The sequence below is a fragment of the Nannobrachium achirus genome (genome assembly GCF_963921795.1).
Source record: "Nannobrachium achirus genome assembly, chromosome: 6".
In the NCBI taxonomy this organism is placed as follows: domain Eukaryota; kingdom Metazoa; phylum Chordata; class Actinopteri; order Myctophiformes; family Myctophidae; genus Nannobrachium; species Nannobrachium achirus.
In genome coordinates, this window is record NC_137815.1 from 63823108 (window position 1) to 63841355 (window position 18248).

General features: G+C 41.8%; 1 protein-coding gene across 1 annotated transcript; it reads left to right on the plus strand.

The window, feature by feature from the left end:
* The first annotated feature begins 1273 nt into the window (after positions 1-1273).
* uqcrc1 (ubiquinol-cytochrome c reductase core protein 1) lies at positions 1274-17046 on the plus strand. Its single transcript, XM_080727562.1, has 13 exons — positions 1274-1348; positions 5439-5579; positions 6128-6214; positions 6982-7111; positions 7789-7987; positions 8537-8616; positions 11159-11274; positions 11777-11920; positions 12073-12233; positions 12373-12458; positions 14493-14581; positions 14826-14901; positions 16522-17046. The coding sequence occupies exons 1-13, from the start codon at positions 1286-1288 to the stop codon at positions 16584-16586; spliced, it is 1437 nt and encodes a 478-aa protein (XP_080583688.1). The 5' UTR covers positions 1274-1285; the 3' UTR covers positions 16587-17046.
* The last annotated feature ends 1202 nt before the right edge of the window (positions 17047-18248 follow it).

Sequence of the window (18248 nt, forward strand, 5' to 3'; positions counted from 1 at the left end):
AAAAAGCTAGATACCTGGTCCACCGCTGCAGTTTGATTGGAGCGACCCGTCCAACTTGATAGGCAGAAAAGCGGAGGTGTCGAGGGCAGACTGCCACTCAAAAAAATAATAACTACTGGCCAATCACAGCGTGTCTTTTCCGGGACTTATCCAAGGACTACAATTCAATTCAACAGAGCCAGTTCCTAGTGTTGCGCGACGCAGCTGTTTTTAAGAGCTGCGTACGAAAAGACCCGCCCCCACCTGCCTCTGATTTGCCTACCGACCTTCCATGTCTGTTACGCACACTGAAGAATTCCAAGCATGTCAATCAAAAATGCCTATCAATGCGAGACGGGTACCAGAGAGCCGGAAGAGGCGTCTACTTTTTTATGTCTGTGATCAACACGACATCAAGCACTCTTGATGGAGAAAGTGGATTATCGAGAGAGACCACAATACTTCAGTCAATATAATTTGCCCTAAGCTGTTGGTCTACCTAAAAATAAAGTATTTCACATGTAACTTGTTTTGTGTTCTGTCTAGTCAATAACTTCTGTTTAACCAATAATTGTGAGCTTCTGAGATTGGGCTTTGCAGAAGAGAGTTGGTGTAGACTAGAGGGAAAAAGTAGTATAGCCCGCTGTCGTGGGGGACTCCGATAGGATTTAAAGGGGTACGTATTTCACTATAACACTTCATTTTAACGTCTAGGCTTTTGTGTGCCCAGAACCTTTGCTTTATTCAATATTATAATAAATATTTGATATTGATTTTTATGAGACACCCATTATAAGGCCATTTAACTTCAAACTCAGTTTTTTTTAACCATGTTAGTTGTTGACACACATGACACATCTAGTTTTGATGACTGATATGATAATTATGTTCAGCTTCTCTAATGCTGAGGGGGGCATGTTTTGTCAATTACAGTCCTCCGTTTATTTTCTTTATTTCGTATTCATTTATTTTGTACAGACATTCACAGGGTCAACTTTTTACATCATTTTCGTTATGTTTCAGTCCATATCAGTCCTCCGTAGTGTCATTTTTCAATAAACAGCTCCTGAGTCTATGTGTAAATCTCTCCATCACATACATTTCCTCCACAATGCAATTTTTGCTGGCTGCCACGTTTATTTTATTTTTATTTTTACCTTTTAACATGAACTAGGCCTAAACTGTAATTTATCAAAAGAGGTTTGGAAACAGAGACCCTTTTTACCCACCGCGTCATCAACGCAGTGCTGCTCAGAGAAGACCACGTGACCTGTGACAGGACCACTCTCCCAGCTTGACAGCAGAAATGGCGGCGTCCGTGTGCCGAGTCGGCAGCACTCTGGGTCGAACCCTCACCAAAACCCGCAGTGTAAGTTAAAACAGGAATAATCTATAGCTTTTATAATATGATTTTGGTCCGTGTTTGGGTCAGGAAAACGTCCCATATAAAAGGCTACTGACGTTTATTGAAGTAGACGGAACCGCTTGCTAAAGTCTTTAGCTGCTAGCCTCGCATCACATCCATGGTTAGCATCACTTGTTAGCCGGTAGCAAACACAAGGTCAACTGTGAAGAAACATGTTATGTTCTTGTCTCAGTCACCTGGCATGTCGAATACCCTTTCTGTGCGTGATATGCAGACCAGCAGGTCATTGCTTAATCACGTTAATCTCATATACTGTTTGTTAAAGAAAGCCAACCTTTTGTCACTTAATTGTCCTCATCTTCCCTCCTACCCTAGCTAAGCTATCTAGCCAACTGTATCTATCTTGTTGTGCCTAACAGATGTCGATAGTTATAGTAAGTAACAGTAGTTTAACTAAGTTTCGAGATCATTAATCATAACGTGACTTTACAATTAAAAACATCTTTTATTAAATTATTCATATTTTGTGTGAAATGTCATTTCAAGGTGTTTGTATGACTACTTTTCTGGCAAGTGACAGGATTTGTTAAACTATGGTAGTTGTGAAATGATCTGTGGTTCTCAAACATTTTTTATGTAAAGGACCCCCAACTTGATACGTATTGAGCCACGGACCCCCATTTGAAAAATATGTGTTGCCTGGGAACACCAAAATATAAGTGAAGAAGATTTTTGTGCACTTGTTAAGCCCCTATCAGAGTCGGTACCGCGGTGAAGAGCTATCCACCGCGGTGTAGTCTTTTTGAGTCATAAAACTACAACGTTACATCATTCCTCGGGGTGAAGAGCTTTCCACCGCGAGTCCCTACACATCTCTCTGTTTTTACTTTCTGACAGATAGGCTCTTCACCCCGTTCACTGATTGGTCGACCTGGACCAGTCAGTCACGGTGAATAGGACTTCACCGTGACTGACTATGATGGCCTCCCAGGGCTCCAGACTAACTTTTTCACAGGTAGCACTGGTGCCACCTACGTTTTAATTAAGTAGCACCATCAGAAATTAGGTAGCACCATATTTTTCTTTGTATAGCGTATTAGTGTGGTATTAATACATAGCCTTATTATACTGATGACAGTTGTGTTCATTTCCATACCATAAGCCATTTCAATTTGCCTTGATGTAAAGATTGACAATGACCCAAACGTGATATTTGCTAAATATTTTAATCTGAACTTTAGGTTTCTCTGCATGAGCAGCAGTAAAAATAGGTCAGCACTAAGGCTGTGTGATATTAGGAAAGCCTTTGATATTCAATATAATGTTGTTGAATACCCCGATAACAATATGTCTCATGATAAGTAAAAAAAAAAGCTGTAGCCTAGTTTTTATGTATTTTTGCTTCAAGTTAATATTTGCAAACTAAAGACATTAATTCAAGAAAGATTTACGAATATCTCGGCTAACAAATGCAATATAGAACTATGACTTTAAACTTGCACAACGTAGACTAAATGCAATAGGCCTGCTTTCATGCATGATGGAAAAATAAAATTGTCCTTATGGTTTTAGAGTGAGATACTGGGAAGTAAGCTGCTTGATATCAACAGAAAACGTTCACTTGGAGACACACACACACACACACACACACACACACACACACACACACACACACACACACACACACGCTACACCAAAGACACACACACACACACACACACACGAGACACCGAGACAGAAAAATGTACAGCTGCCGTTCATTTGAGCTAATTGGCTATGAAGTGAGAAGCGCATTTTGGGCACTGAGGAACTTAACGAGTCACACAGCTGTTTTAACGTAACAGTAGGTTAATGTAACCAACGGTGGAAACATCCACGATCCACGATGACAACAGAAAAAAGCACGGTTATACAAAGAAAGGTTATTATATGTAATATCTATCCAATGTGAGCGAGAGAGAGAGAGAGAGAGAGAGAGAGAGTCTGTCTGTCTGTCTGTCTGTCTGTCTGTCTGTCTGTCTGTCTGTCTGCGTGTGACCCACCAGCCACCACCGGACCAACGATAAAGTGTGTGTGTGTAGTACTGTGTGTGTACTGTATGTGAGTGAAAGAGAAAGAGAAGGGGAGGGGCCGAGCATAGCCTCTGCAGGCAGGCAGACAGGGAGAGAGAGAGACGGAGCGAGAGAGAGAGAGAGGCGTCAGGCGATCTTCGATTGAGGATTTTCTTTTTTCTTTTTTTTCCCTCTTTTTTTCCAACTCGCACCAGCGCGACCTGGTTACATTTTTACTCGCACTTTATGAAATTAAGTCGCATATGCGACTTAATAGGTCGCACCCTGGAGCCCTGTGGCCTCCACTTATTTTCTGACTTGAGGTGGAAAGCTTTCCACCTAGAATTTGCGGTGGATAGCTCTTCACCTTGGACTCTGATAGAGGCTTAAGTTAGTACAGGATTCTACAACTTTCTGTACTGTAGGTGGGAAGAGAGAAACCTCTGAGGGGACCACCGGAACCCACTATAATAATTCATTAGTAGAGACTAGAGAGACTTAAAAAGGCTGTTTTTGCTTTATTAAATATGGAGTGCGGCAGACAGTCCTTTGTGTTATGATGTCTGTCAAACGTGATTCAGAAGTAGGTGGGAATGTAGGTAACAGATTGAGATTACATGAATTAAAGCTGTTCAGACGCCTATGTATTAATTTCCCCTGTAGCTGCTTTGATAATGGTGGCCTGCCTGTGGTCATCCACTCTTCCTGTGGACATTACATTAGGGCAGGCAAGGTCAAGCTATCATGTTTTGAAGTTGCTGGTGTATATTAGAGAACAACTCATTATTAATCTAAAAGCCCTGACACTTAGAAAGCATCAAATGTCGCTTGCATCAGTGACATGCGAGGCCACTTGTTCACCATAATTGCGCCGCAATTATTAACAATTTGAACCTCACTTCACTGACCCAAATTGACCGAGGGAGGTTTTTTAACACACACACAGACGTGTGCACGGGAGCAGTTCTATTTTGTTCACCTGGTACTACTGTGTACTATTTTCCTCTGATCACCCAGCACTCTGACCGGCAAATTGGTGGCATGTAGAACAGGATACTTTACTGTACTTCCTTCTCTCATTAATAGTTTTGCCGTTTACATCTCTGATGTCACTACGGTAGTTTCACTGACAAACCTATTTTTCTGGGTTTGTGCGTCTGTTCAATTAAAGAGTTGTGTTCTCAAAAGAAAATGTAAATTAGAACAGTCAAGTGAAAACACATAAGTTGCAATACAAGTTTACTCTGAACTTCAGACTGCAGTGAGGTTGGCTGATATTCCTATCAGCCACCGTCAGCCCCAAAATTGGCGATTGCCGATTACTTATATATTTGCACAAGAAAATGAATTAATGTGAGAACTGCTCCCCAGTCGTTTGAGCTTGATTTATACTTCGCCGACCCGTACAGTGGGTCATGGGTAAAAAATAGCAGATCTACTGTACAAGCTCACAATGCGTTGTTTCCGTGAAGTTTTGTGAGGTAACATCTCCTTAGGTCGAACACCCTTTGGCCCGACCTCCTAAACCTAACCTTAACCCCAACCTCAGTAAAACTATGCCTAAACCTAACCCTAACCTCGGTTCGACCCAACAGGAGTTCGACCTATGGGGCAGTCCCCGTTTTGTGACTGTATACTTGTAGATCTGCTATTTTCGGCGCACATCCCCATCGTATGACGAAGTATTCATTCGGCTGTAATGTGCAGTGCCAGTGTCCAGTTAATAGCGACGGGTTCCCACCGCTTTCACTGAACGCTTTGGTTCCCATGGCGACGGAGTAGGCGCTACGTGGGAAGGGACCTTCTGCCGTAGTAGTGACGGCTGCGGCGACAGCAGGTTTATCTATCGAGCGCGGATCATTTCCGGTTACCGTTGTCATCTGCCGTTGCTGTAGCGTTGCTTAAAGTCGCTACTATAGTAACATAACTGCGCACTGTCAATGAGCAGAGATGAGACGACACAACGTCTTTCTGCCGCCATGCACGGCTATGGATTACATTTCTGTTAATTAACCTTTTGACCAATGTATTTCTGACTTCAGCCCATCCTCCTGTCTTTGAGGCGTGGACAAGGATCAGTTAGCTATGCCCAGAGCCTGGTAGGAGCTCCAGAAACCCACCTCACTGCCCTGGACAATGGCTTGAGGATCGCCTCCGAGGAGACCGGACATGGCACCTGCACGGTAAGAAGAACTACAGCATACATACCAACCATTAAAACATTCTGTTATTTTAGATAATTGTAATTATTTTTGCATACTGTAATCGTTTCCATGTTATTCCATTTTACAAAAAGAAAAAAAAAATGGCGGAACTACAAGCTCACATGATTCATTGTGTAATCTTGTGAGCTTGTAGATCTATCGTTCTATCTATTTAAAACTTGATGCTTTTAAAGTTATTAAATATGCAAGTGATTTTTTATATGATTTGTAATATCTGCCCTGTTCAATGTTGTTGTTTGTTTAAAAGGCAAACAGAAATCGAATTCTTCTATGTTCCAATGTTTAGCGGCAAACACAATTAAATCGTTTGTCACAACTATTTGTGTGGTAATTAATCGTCAAGTAAAATTCCATAATTGTGACAGCCCTACCTCAGTGGAGATGATTCCAAAAGGCTTTATTGCTATCATGTCTGTAGGTGTTGGTGTGGGTCAGTTTCATGTGATGATGTACTGTTGATATTGAGTGGATGTTATCTCATTATTACACCCTTCACTCTGTTTCAGGTTGGTCTGTGGATCAGTGCTGGCAGTCGCTACGAGAGTGAGAGGAACAATGGAGCAGGTTTCTTTCTGGAGCACATGGCTTTTAAGGTAGATATCTTGCAAACAGCTGTCCTAGATATATCACTCAGAAATATGACTTTTGTTCTGTGTATCCTGTGTCTTAAAGACCTGTAATGACGCATTAAACTTAACTCATATAGTGCCAATCCCGAGAAGACTCGTGAAAAATACTCGAGTATCACATGGTGCCAATCCCGAGTATACTCGTGAAAAGTAATATATTACTGTAACGGCGGATACATTACCGAGAACAATGGCCGGAGGTCCGGAGACGAAATCCGTCGCTGATTTCGCATCATCACGGCTCCACGAGCACAAAATAGTCCCATCCATAACATTGAGGTGGACGGGGGATCTCATCTTTAATGTCCATTATCTCAAAACTACACTTTAGAAGCTAGGATGGAGGCAGATGCTCGCTTATGTTACACATGTATAAAAGCTCCCGGTCCGCAATTACACAACTCCACGTGGACAACGATCGGTTCCGGCGCAGGACGCGATGACGTCAGACCGGAAGTGTTTGCGCTGTGGACTTCTGGCCTTCAAAATAAGATAACGGGGGTGATGCCAACCTGAGACTGGCATCGTGGACTTTATAATCCGTAAATTTCATGGGCACTAAATGAGTTAATATCCAGTCTTGGGGTGCAGAATGTTGACATTTTTGTTTATCTAACAACGTCACTGGTACATAAAAAAAATTAAATGCGCTTTAACACTGCTTTCTCCTTCCTCTATCCATGTCATTCCTACCGTTCTGCAATTTCTTTATAAATGCCTTGCCTTTCTAGGGGACCAAGAACTACCCCCAGTCTGCCCTGGAGAAGGAGGTGGAGTCCATGGGTGCTCACTTGAGTGCCTACACCTCCAGGGAGCACACTGCCTACTACATGAAGACCCTGGCCAAAGACCTTCCCAAAGGTGAGAGGATTACTTAACTAGTCTAGAACAACATGAAGATTTAACCTTCTGCACATTTATGATGATGACTAGTACAATACAAATCATATTCCTACTATCATAATTCTACTGTACTCCATTGGTGCTACACACAAAACATTAGGAATGGAAAATGAAATATTGTAACGACCCTGCAAGAGATCAGGCCGTAACTCGCTCCGCCAAGCGGGCTAGCCTTCTTGGCATTGCGGGTTGCTTGCTTTGTCTGCTGAGTGGGGGACCGGGGTTCGTGTCCCAGTAGGGAGCGAGCTGCCTCACTCTGTCCGCAAAACGTTACATTTGTGTCCGACGGGCGAACCCGTGGAGTGTGCCCTCGCGTGAGGGACGTGAGGGACCGGCCGTGGGCAGTGAAGCGTGAACCGCGAGGGTGCGCTTCTGTGAGGAGGGGGTAGTGTAACGACCCTGCAAGAGATCTGGCCGTAACGCGCTCCGCCAAGCGGGCTAGCCTTCTTGGCGTTGCAGGTTGCTTCCTCGTCTGCTGAGTGGGGGGCTGGGGTTCGCGTCCCAGTAGGGAGCGAGCTGCCTCACTCAGTCTGCATGTTTGAACTGAAGTTGGTCAGTCTCTGGGACAGATACGCAGAGATTCTGTGTATTCATAGTTCCTGTCTGTGTCCCCTCCCCTTCTTGTGCGTCCTTAGCCGTGGAGCTGCTGTCAGAGGTTGTGCAGAGCAGCTCGCTGAGCGAGGCAGACATTGAGCAGCAGAGAGGTGTGGTCTTGCGGGAGCTCGAGGAGGTTGAAGGCAACCTGCAGGAAGTGTGCCTGGACCTGCTGCACGCCACAGCCTTCCAGGGAACCCCTCTGGGACACAGTGTCCTAGGACCCTCCAGCAACGCAAGGTATGTGTGTGAGATCACTTTGTGATCGACCAAGATCTAGTTTTCTTTTTCGTGATAGATCAACAAAAAAAGACTTGACTTTATATAATGGGACCATTCCGGCAGCATTTTTAGCCCATTGACTCTATGACTAACGGTATACTTGGCATGAATGCAGACCATTTTCCAAAGCATACTGTACTTTGTTTGATTTTCAAGGAAGTCATTGGATTCAGTTCAGCTCACTAACGTATGAAATAAATCAACATGCAGAGTACTTGGAACACTGCTTGAGCTACACGATCCAACGCACAGAATATAATTGACTCCGTACTTCTAACAAAGTGATGTTATCATTAATGCATTTTAAAGTGTGTGGATTGGTTGAAAAGTCTAGCCAAAAAAAAAAGATTGATGTACCAGCAATATTTAAACGTCCATATGACCTAAGAAATCTATTAAGAGGAAGAAATGTTGAGTGTAATAAAGATGCTGTTTATTGTAAGTCGCTTTGGATTAAAAGCGCCTGCTAAATGCCTAAATTCTAATATTTGTTTTGATTCCACCTAGGAGTCTGAGCCGTCAGGATCTGGTGGAGTACATCAACAGCCACTACAAGGCTCCCCGCATGGTGTTGGCTGCTGCTGGAGGTATGAGCTCTTCCTGCTGGCCGTCTGACCATAGTGTCTGTCTTGTAGGGATGGGTATCAAGATTATTTGAACCCATTTAGGCCTAGAATTATTGAATGCTTTAACCAGTGAAAAATAGCAGATATACAAGCTCACAGCGCGGCACCGAGTGCCGCGCTGCGAGCTTGTAGATCTGCTATTTTTGAAAAATCATGATTTTTCTTTGCAAGTCTTTGAATATATCTATTTAAAAGCGAACATTTGTAACTCAAATATTTGCTTCTGGGGGGTCCCTGGAACAACATATTTTGAGATGGGGGTCCGTGGCTAAATACCTGTAATTTTGGGGGTCCTTGACATGAAAAAGTTTGAGAACCACTGATTTAGAGGAAGGATTTAGAGATCGGGTCAAAGATATTCAAAGACTTGCACGCATTTTCAGGATTTTTCAAAAATAGCAGATCTACAAGCTCGCAGCGCGGCACTCGGTGCCGCGCTGTGAGCTTGTATATCTGCTAGTTTTCCAAGGTTAAAGCATACAATAATGGTTAAAGTGGTTCAAATCTAACGCGACTCGGGCGTGTTCCCGGTATTTGAGAGTTAAGGAACTAGTTCCAAATGACTTGAAACCAGTAAATCAGTCGAAGATTCTCAATTACTGCTCTTAACTTTTTGATGCCCACGACGCGCCGACTCGTCAAACTCTTTGATGTCTCCCTGTGCCTTTGACGCGTTGTACAGTAATCTGGCACCCGCCTGTGAAGAGAATCACTCCAATTCCCCAAATGAGTGAGAGTATCACATGACCAGGAAGTCTTATGCTGCTGCGCAAAAGTGCATTTATTTCCTAATCTAAGTTTTAAATCACGTTCATGTTTAAAATGCAGCCTTCTCTAACGGCCGTTAAAAAGCACCATGCAACATTTTTCTGTTCTGAGTGAAAGAAAATACTATAGCGATAACTAAATAGCCACGCAAAAAATAAGTTCTCTTGCCTGATATTTTCTTGCTCCTCTATCCTTACTTGAACCTGAAGTTTAAAGGGGGAGTTCAGTCAAATAAAGATGATAACAAGTGTATTCCCAGTTTGTCACACGTAGAGTAATGTATTATTAACCAACAGACAACATTTGAATGATGAAAAAAACCAAAAAGTTTGAAAAGTTAGGTTTTAAAATGTTTGAAATCCAATACAATATTTTTCTAGCCTGTCTTCCAAGGACTGTAGGGGCGTGGCCTATGTACAGCATGAAGCCACGTCCACTCATGGAAGTATCTGCTTCCGTTTTCAGGGGTGTTAAAAAAGTACTTTTACTCAAAAAAGTAACTAAGTACATTTACTCAAGTACTCTAATTAAGTATCATTTTGAGGTACTTTGACTTGAGTAGGCTATATATTTTTTTCTCCAAATAAAAAAAAAGAAAAGAAAAAAGCTCACAATGTGTCAAGCTTGTAGATCTGCTATTTTCAAAATATTTGATGCATTTGAAAACTATTGCAGTAGTAGTGATACTTTTACTCAAGTAAAATATCACTCTCCAGTGTTTCGTGTCGTCGTCACAGGACGTGCAGACACGCACGCACGCGCGCATGCGCACACAGACAGACACACACACACACACACACACACACACACACACACACACACACACACACACAGACAGACCTAATGGTGCTACTGTAGAGAGAGGGACGTGGCTAATGCTAGCAGGCTAGCAGCAGCTAAACTCGCGCGCGCGTGTGCGTGTGTTTGTGTGTTTGTGTGTGTGTGTGTGTGTGTGTGTGTGTGTGTGTGTGTGTGTGTGTGGGGGAGCAGCAGCAGCAACAACAGTGGACGTTACAACAACTGTGTGGACGTTAGCGACCAGGCTAGCTGGAAGAAGTGATGATTTGCCTAGTAACTGATCTCATAGGCTATCAGATGTAATTAATTAATAGCTATCACCGTGATGCGCAGATTACGCACCACGGTGACAAGCATTAAAATATGACACCCCAGTTATGATTAAAAAACGTAAAGCAGTCTTATATCACAATGCTGCAATATAAAGTTCCAATTTTTTTAACAGGGGTTTAGAAACAACAATTCTACATATAAACTATGTCTATAAACAAATAGCTTAATTCACTGAACTGGCACTTTAAGTCATTATGATGATAGGTCTTCCTGCTCCACGGACAAGGAGCAAGGAGTTTGAGTTGGATCTGATTATCCTCCTAGGAGGACTTAATGTACAACCCGTTATAAATGTGAGATTTGGTCATGGATCCAAGAGTCTTTTTCTTTAAGTCTGGACATGATGTGTGTACTGAATGTTAGAAATCCTCTAGGGGGCGGTGTTGAGCCATTTTGCTTTCCCTTTTATGTGCAACTATTGCAAAGTTATAATTCTTGCATTTCAATAGGTCCTTGCTCTGGTCCAGTGCTCTGGCCTTAATAATAAATTTGTCCTTGCATTTTAACAGGGCTTCGTACTGGTCCAGTGCTCGGCCCATAATAACATTTACGTTCAACCTTCCTGTGGATGTCAGTTTTAATGAGCATGTGTTCGTCTGTGCAGGTGTGAACCACGACGAGCTGGTCAGCTTGGCCAAGACTCACTTCAGTAATGTCTCCTTCGAGTACCAGGATGATGCCGTCCCTGTGCTGTCCCCCTGCCGCTTCACAGGCAGTGAGGTGAGAGAATACCAGATCAGAGGATGAGCATAAAGCATTATATGCGTATTTTGGTCGCAGTCACAGAACTCAGATTTAGGTCTGTCACTCACAATTATTATATAATCATCTAATCGCAATTATTTGACATAATCGTCATAATCGTGAATGTTGAAAAATGTTCATACATTTTCAGAAATAGTGGAAATAGCAGATCTACAAGCTCACAACGTGTCGCGTCTCATCGCGACGCATTGTGAGCTTGTATATCGGCTATTTCCACTATCAATGTTATGATAGTGGTAAGTTGTCAAATATGTCAGTAATTTCTGTGTATTTTAGGTTATGTGTCATATCTACCATGTGCAACTTCAAAGCCTAAAAGCCAAACAGAAATTTAATTGTCAACGACAGAAACACAATTAAATCGTTAATCGCAATTATTTGAGTGACAATTAATCGTCATGTAAAATGTCATATAGTGACATCCCTACTCAGATTGTTAACGTATTGTGATTCTCAGGTCCGCATGCGCGACGACGGCATGCCCCTGGCACACGTCGCCATCGCTGTGGAGGGAGCTAGTGCGGCCAGCCCGGACATTGTGCCGCTCATGGTGGCCAACTCGATCATCGGAAGCTACGACATCACCTACGGTGGTGGAAAGGTTAGGAGAATTGAATACTGACGGTATACATTACACCCCTTCTTTCGGTTAATGCTGATTAGGAAAGAGATAATGAATTGAATAAATCTTTGTTTTGTTATCTAATAATAATGACGTCTTTAAAAGTTAAAGTGCATCCGTTGTGTTTGCAGCACCTGAGCAGTCGGTTGGCCCGCATGGCGGTGGATTACAACCTCTGTCACAGTTTCCAGGCCTTCCACTCTTCTTACTCTGACACCGGCCTTCTGGGAATTTACTTTGTCAGCAATGGAATGACAATTGAAGACATGATGCACTGGTCACAGAATGCCTGGTTAGAAACACACACACACACACACACACACACACACTACTACACTGACATGACATTTAAAAAGCCTTTTGTGTCTTATTTTATAGATGATAATAAGGTTTCTGATGTGTGACCACTTTATCTTCCTCTGTACATGAAGGATGAATCTGTGCACGACAGTGACGGACAGTGATGTTGCCAGGGGCAAGATGGCTCTGAAGGCCAGCCTGGTGGGACAGCTGAACGGTACGATCTCAAACTCGCACATTTGAAATATGTATTTATGTCCGCATAAACAGAAGTACAAGTTTGCCTTGGGCAAAGGACATAAACACTGACAGTGCAGTCGGAAAACAGACAGTTAAAAAGTGCCTAGACGGCAGAAAATTGTTACATACAATATAGTTACAACAGACATAAAAATGGATAAAGCTGGGGTCCTCAACGTTTTAGTTGAGAGAGAGATGAAGCAGGGACCCCCATAACCTGTTCATAGATTCCATATAGTTTAATTGTTTGACAGCACAATCACCAGTGTATTTTAGATTCAGATATTTAACTGTCGATAATTAATAAACTTGACCTTTCCCTCTGTTAGTTTGCTCTTTTTCCCCTCTACACCAAACCTCCTTTCCAAAAATAGACGATCTACAAGCTCATAACGCCTTAAGCTGCGAGGCGTTGTGAGCTTGCAGATTTGCTATTTTTGGCTAAAGTTCTCAGAATATGGAAGCTAGGGTTCAAGTGGTTAATATAAAAAAGGAGAAAAAAAAGATTCGATCACTCAAAGATTTGGAGGACCCCCTATAGTAACTCTGAGGACCCCCTAGGGGTCCCAGACCCCCTGTTGAAGACCCCTGGGATAAAGAAAACAACGTTGCCTCCAAATTGAGCAGCTTCCTATAATGGCTGATACTGAGCGGTTCCTTGCTAACTGCTTGGCCCTTCTTTTGGAGAGGCCGGCCATTTGTAAGCCCCTCACAACCAGCTGGTGCACATGCCCTAGGCCTGGGCTATCAAAGATAACTAAAAGTTTACATCTGTAGCCTGGCTGTGAGATGGTCTGCTGTAGCTGTTGGTATTTTAGCACTTTTATCGCTGGTTTGAAAGGCTTCCTCTAAGCTGTAATCAAAAGTACACTGTTTTCATGTACACAATGGCATGAGGGGTGTTAGCTGTAATGTTGGAGAACACAGTCATCATTACACAGGCTAAACATACTCTGCTTTACAGTAGAATGCTTATACAGCAAAATAAAAGAGATATCTTTTGATATCAAATCCAGTATTCTGTGCTGCCTACTTATGTAGTCTCACGTATACATGGCAACCATTTAAGAAAACACACAGGCTTCTGCCAGTCACAAGTCTTAACTTTTTCAATGCCAGCCCATTTCAGTGTTTTTTTTAAGACCACAAAAAAACGCTGTTGACACATCTATCCGTTCTGTCCATTCTTTTCAGTACCCTAGGTGACGCTAAATTCCACCATAGTTAGACTCATACAACCATTCTAACAAAATGAGCAAATACCTACTTTTGCGTCGGGCGCTCCACGCACGCGCTCCGTGCATGTGATGGTAACGATCGGAACCGGGTTGCCACCAGCTGCTCAGATCTTTTTTCGGATTGAAAATCCGACTTACGGGTGAGGAGCTGTGTGTGTTTATATTTATAATCCATTTTAACCAGAATCACAACAAAGCAGACCCAGAATGGATCGTGCACTTCCGCGTGTTCGTTCAGACACATGATCTGCCACTGGAGGCAAGCAAGTGTTTCGTATGAAACACCTGTTTTATAAAATCGGCAAAAATAATGTATTTTGAGTTGTTTTATAACAAAAATAGCCTATTCTCGTCAACCTACGTCAGTGGCCTGGTTGCCTAATTAATGATTCTCGTCAACCTACGTCAGTGGCCTGGTTGCCTAATTAATGATTCTCGTCAACCAAATTGCTCCCGGTGAGTAGGTTGGTGCCTTGCATGGTTTCCTCCGCCACCGGTGTATGAATGTGTGCGTGAATGGGTGAATGTAATGCACAATCTCTGTAAAGCGCTTTGGATAAAAGCGCTATATAAATACACCATTTACCATTTAGCCTACATCAGAGGCCTGGTCGCCTAATTAATGATTCTCGCCAACCTACGTCAGTGGCCTGGTTGGCTAATTAATGATTCTCGTCAACCTACGTCAGTGGCCTGGTTGCCTAATTAATGATTCTAGTCAATCTATGTCTGTGGCATCAAAAAGAGTTAACACATGGTTATCGCCTTTTTAGGGACGACGCCGATCTGTGACGACATCGGAAGACACGTCCTCAACTACGGTCGGCGTATTCCCCTGGCTGAGTGGGACGCACGGATCGATGTGAGTTTGCACTTTAAAGAACACTCATTCTAAAATAGTTATGTTTTGTGACTGAAAGGTAAACCATCTTTGTGGGCTCAAATAACCATATTATTTTTTACTTCATCTTATTTTACCGTCATTTCATTGTATAAAATGCTCTAAATGAATCACATAGACTGTAGATAATTAACAGATTAAACAATTATTGTGAAAATAATTATCACATGCCTTTTTTTTTCCTGTGCCACATTTGTCTCTTTAGGCTGTAACACCCAAGTTGGTCCGTGAAGTCTGCTCAAAATACATTTATGACAAGTGTCCTGCTATTACTGCTGTTGGTGAGTTCTGTTTGGAGTCGTTCAATGAGCCCACACTTAGAGTATTTTGCCATGTGCTCTGTAACAAAACTCAATATAAGCAAGGGTGTACATAACTGGTCCGCTAGTGTGCATGTGTGGTAAAAATAAATGTTGCGTGGCAGCAGATCACACAAAATAATCGCTCTTGCGTACCGCTGCCGGGACCAACAGTTTATTTATAGCGTCGGTAACTAGTGGCTATTGAAGTGGCTCTCACTTTGGAAGTGCATTAAACCTCTGCATTAGGTGAGTTAATCTGGCTCATGCTGGCCAAGGTAACGTTGCGGTAGAGGAGAGACGTGCGCACAGAGCTGCAGCTCCAATAAAACGCTACTGCAATTATCAGGTGCACAATGATTCGGCCATGGCCGGTGTCTTTTCTCTATTCTCTTTACTGTTATTTATTTCGTAAAATAACTGTTGTCCTACACACACACAGTCTGAAGTCTGATGGATTGTCGTCAATTAAAATAAGCAGTCTGCCGTCTGTTCTCTTAACGGATTCATTGCTTTTAAATGCGCAAATAATATTCATATGGCTCTGTTGCACTCAATGTGCTCTAAATCAGCACAGACACGCTTGCATTGTAGCCTCCTATATGGTCATAAAGACCTATTTGTATATAAAATACAATACAAATGGTCAAATATTCTGTAAAAGTTAAAGGTGCATGTCTCCAGGTGCTCCCCTGACAACTACCCCAAAAAGGTTTTGTTCACCCCTGAATATATGGCAGAAATGTATAGGTAATGACATTTTGTCGATACCATTCCACCTCAGTGCATGTGCACACACGTGCACCCCCTCCAGTAGCACTTAAACTAATTATTTTCTTCAGGAAACTGCAAGAAAAAAAATAATAATAATACTGCCAACTACTTTTGTGTTTATTTTGGTTCATTATAATTTCTTGCTGTGAGCATCAGGTGAGGAAGTGTACTGGGTAACACTTCAGGCTATAATGCTGTTTGCATTATTATAATCACATTTATAATGCGCTTATACAGTATTTCACTCATTACAAATGTTTATAATCGTATATGACAACTTATAACAATGTTTATAACATTTCTGGTCATAATGCATTATAAGCTCAGTGGAACGAACATCACTTTATAAATACCTTAACTTAGTTATAAAGTGCCTGGTGGAGTTCTACATAATTATAAACATTAATGAGTGTTATGAAGCATTATAAATGCATTATAATGATTTCCAAATGTGATTTTAATGCATTATAGACCTGCCCTTAAAGTGTTGTAGTCATAATGTGCTGTTCCACTGAGTTTATAATGTATTATGAGCATCACTTATACATTTTATTATTATTATAAGTTGGAATGCTTCATAAACATTGTTATAGTAGGTTGTTATGCATAATTAGTGTTATAAGTCTTATAAGTACATTATAATGCATTATGAATGTGGTATAACACATTAGCACATTATAGACAACCTTACTGTGTATTGTATGTCACCTGACAAAGTGCAGACTTGGTTGAAACATTGGGCAAGAAACAATGCAATGCAATAGAAATCACCCTGCATGCAATAGTAGTGAGCAGTCTAACCGTGACCCCTTTGCCTCTCTCCTGCAGGCCCCTGCGAGCAGCTACCAGATTACAACCGGATGCGGAGTGCCATGTATTGGCTCAGGTTCTAAGCTCTCGCTCACGTTGTTGCTCCACTGTCCATTTTCTGCTCCAGCCCCCCCATCCCCCTGCTTGCTCTTGTTCTTGCGTCAATGCAAGGGAGAAGAAGAATCAAAGAATTCAAATGAATACAAATATAAACATTGTGCCCGTAGTTGTTGTAGTGGTACGTTTTGCACATACCAGGATTGTCCTCTGTTCACCGCATCCACGTTCCCATCCTAGGAAAGGTGATGATTTTATTTTTGACGGCACCCACAGATGGCCAATCCATTCTCCTTTACATTGGGTGGGCAATGGGCACTCGAACTTGTAATGGTCCATCTGCAGTTGATATCAGGACATGATACAATCAGTACAGGATACTACAACCATTCATTGTGGAGCAGAAAAATATTTATAAATGCTGTAACATTTTGTTTCTGTCCTATCTATCCTATTGTACATAACAGAAGCTCTCATTCCGATAAAAATAAAATACTATAAACATTTGAGTTTGTTTTCTGTTCATTGTGATACTGCCAGCCTGCCAGTGTCTGTGAAACTTAATTTTCTTTGAATAGAGGTCATTGTGTGCTAGGGCATTCACGAATAGTAATTTTTAGTAATCGAATTATTCGACCTCAAAGTATTCGAATAGTCGAATATTCAACATGACTCTGCAAACTGTCAAATATTAAGTAAGCAAGAGGCGAACATTGTGAAAATAGCCGATCTACATGCTCACAATGTAGATCTGCCATTTTCACACTATTTATCTGCGGAACCGAGTCACATTAAATGTAATACCTACAATTCCAAGTGCTTGTCAGGGTGGGGACCCCAGTTCAAATATGATTATTTTGGGGGTCACAGCCTAAAAAGGTTTGAGAACCCCTGGTATAGAGCATTAACAAATTCATCCACCAGGGGCATTGACAACTCATTCTTATGACTTCCTATTCCTATCTAGCCAAGTTTTATAAACTATATTTTTTAAAGAGAGAAAAAAAAAGCGAAAATTCGACTTTGGTGAACAACGTCGAATAGTGACTTTGATATTCGAATATTTGGTGTAGAGGAAATAAAGGTGCAAAGAACAACCACGAGATTACATTTGAAAAGAAATTCTTTATCCACGATGAATACTATTGCATAACTCCCAACTATGGGCAACTCTATCTATGGGCAGTTGTGCAATTTACGGCTACATGCAAGTGCAGCATTTGTTACATAGGTTGGTGACGTTGCAGCTGACTCATACAGATTCATGACCAGTCACATAAAACAGTCATAGTTTTAGATATGGAAGCTATTGTATACAAATGAGTGGCTGGAATTGTCACTGTACAGTGTTCGTACAAAGCAATGACCTCTTTAGCACCACATTGACCATATTCCACATCAAGATGAAAATAAAGCGGATTCCTTATTTTTGTTAGTGGTGGTCAGTTTAGTATGTATCCTTCCTGGCAAATAAGGACACTGTATTGAAATTCAGAGATCTTTGAGACCACACAGCATATATAAGGATGAGAACTTGCATTCTTTTTTTCCCCAATATTGACTATTATTTTGTTTTTAAATGTTTTCAATAAACTTGGCAAAAATGAATCAAACACGGTCCATCTTCATCCCACCATGCAGTCATTAATGTGAGGCATGTTAGGGCCTTCATCCTGTACTTTGTAATA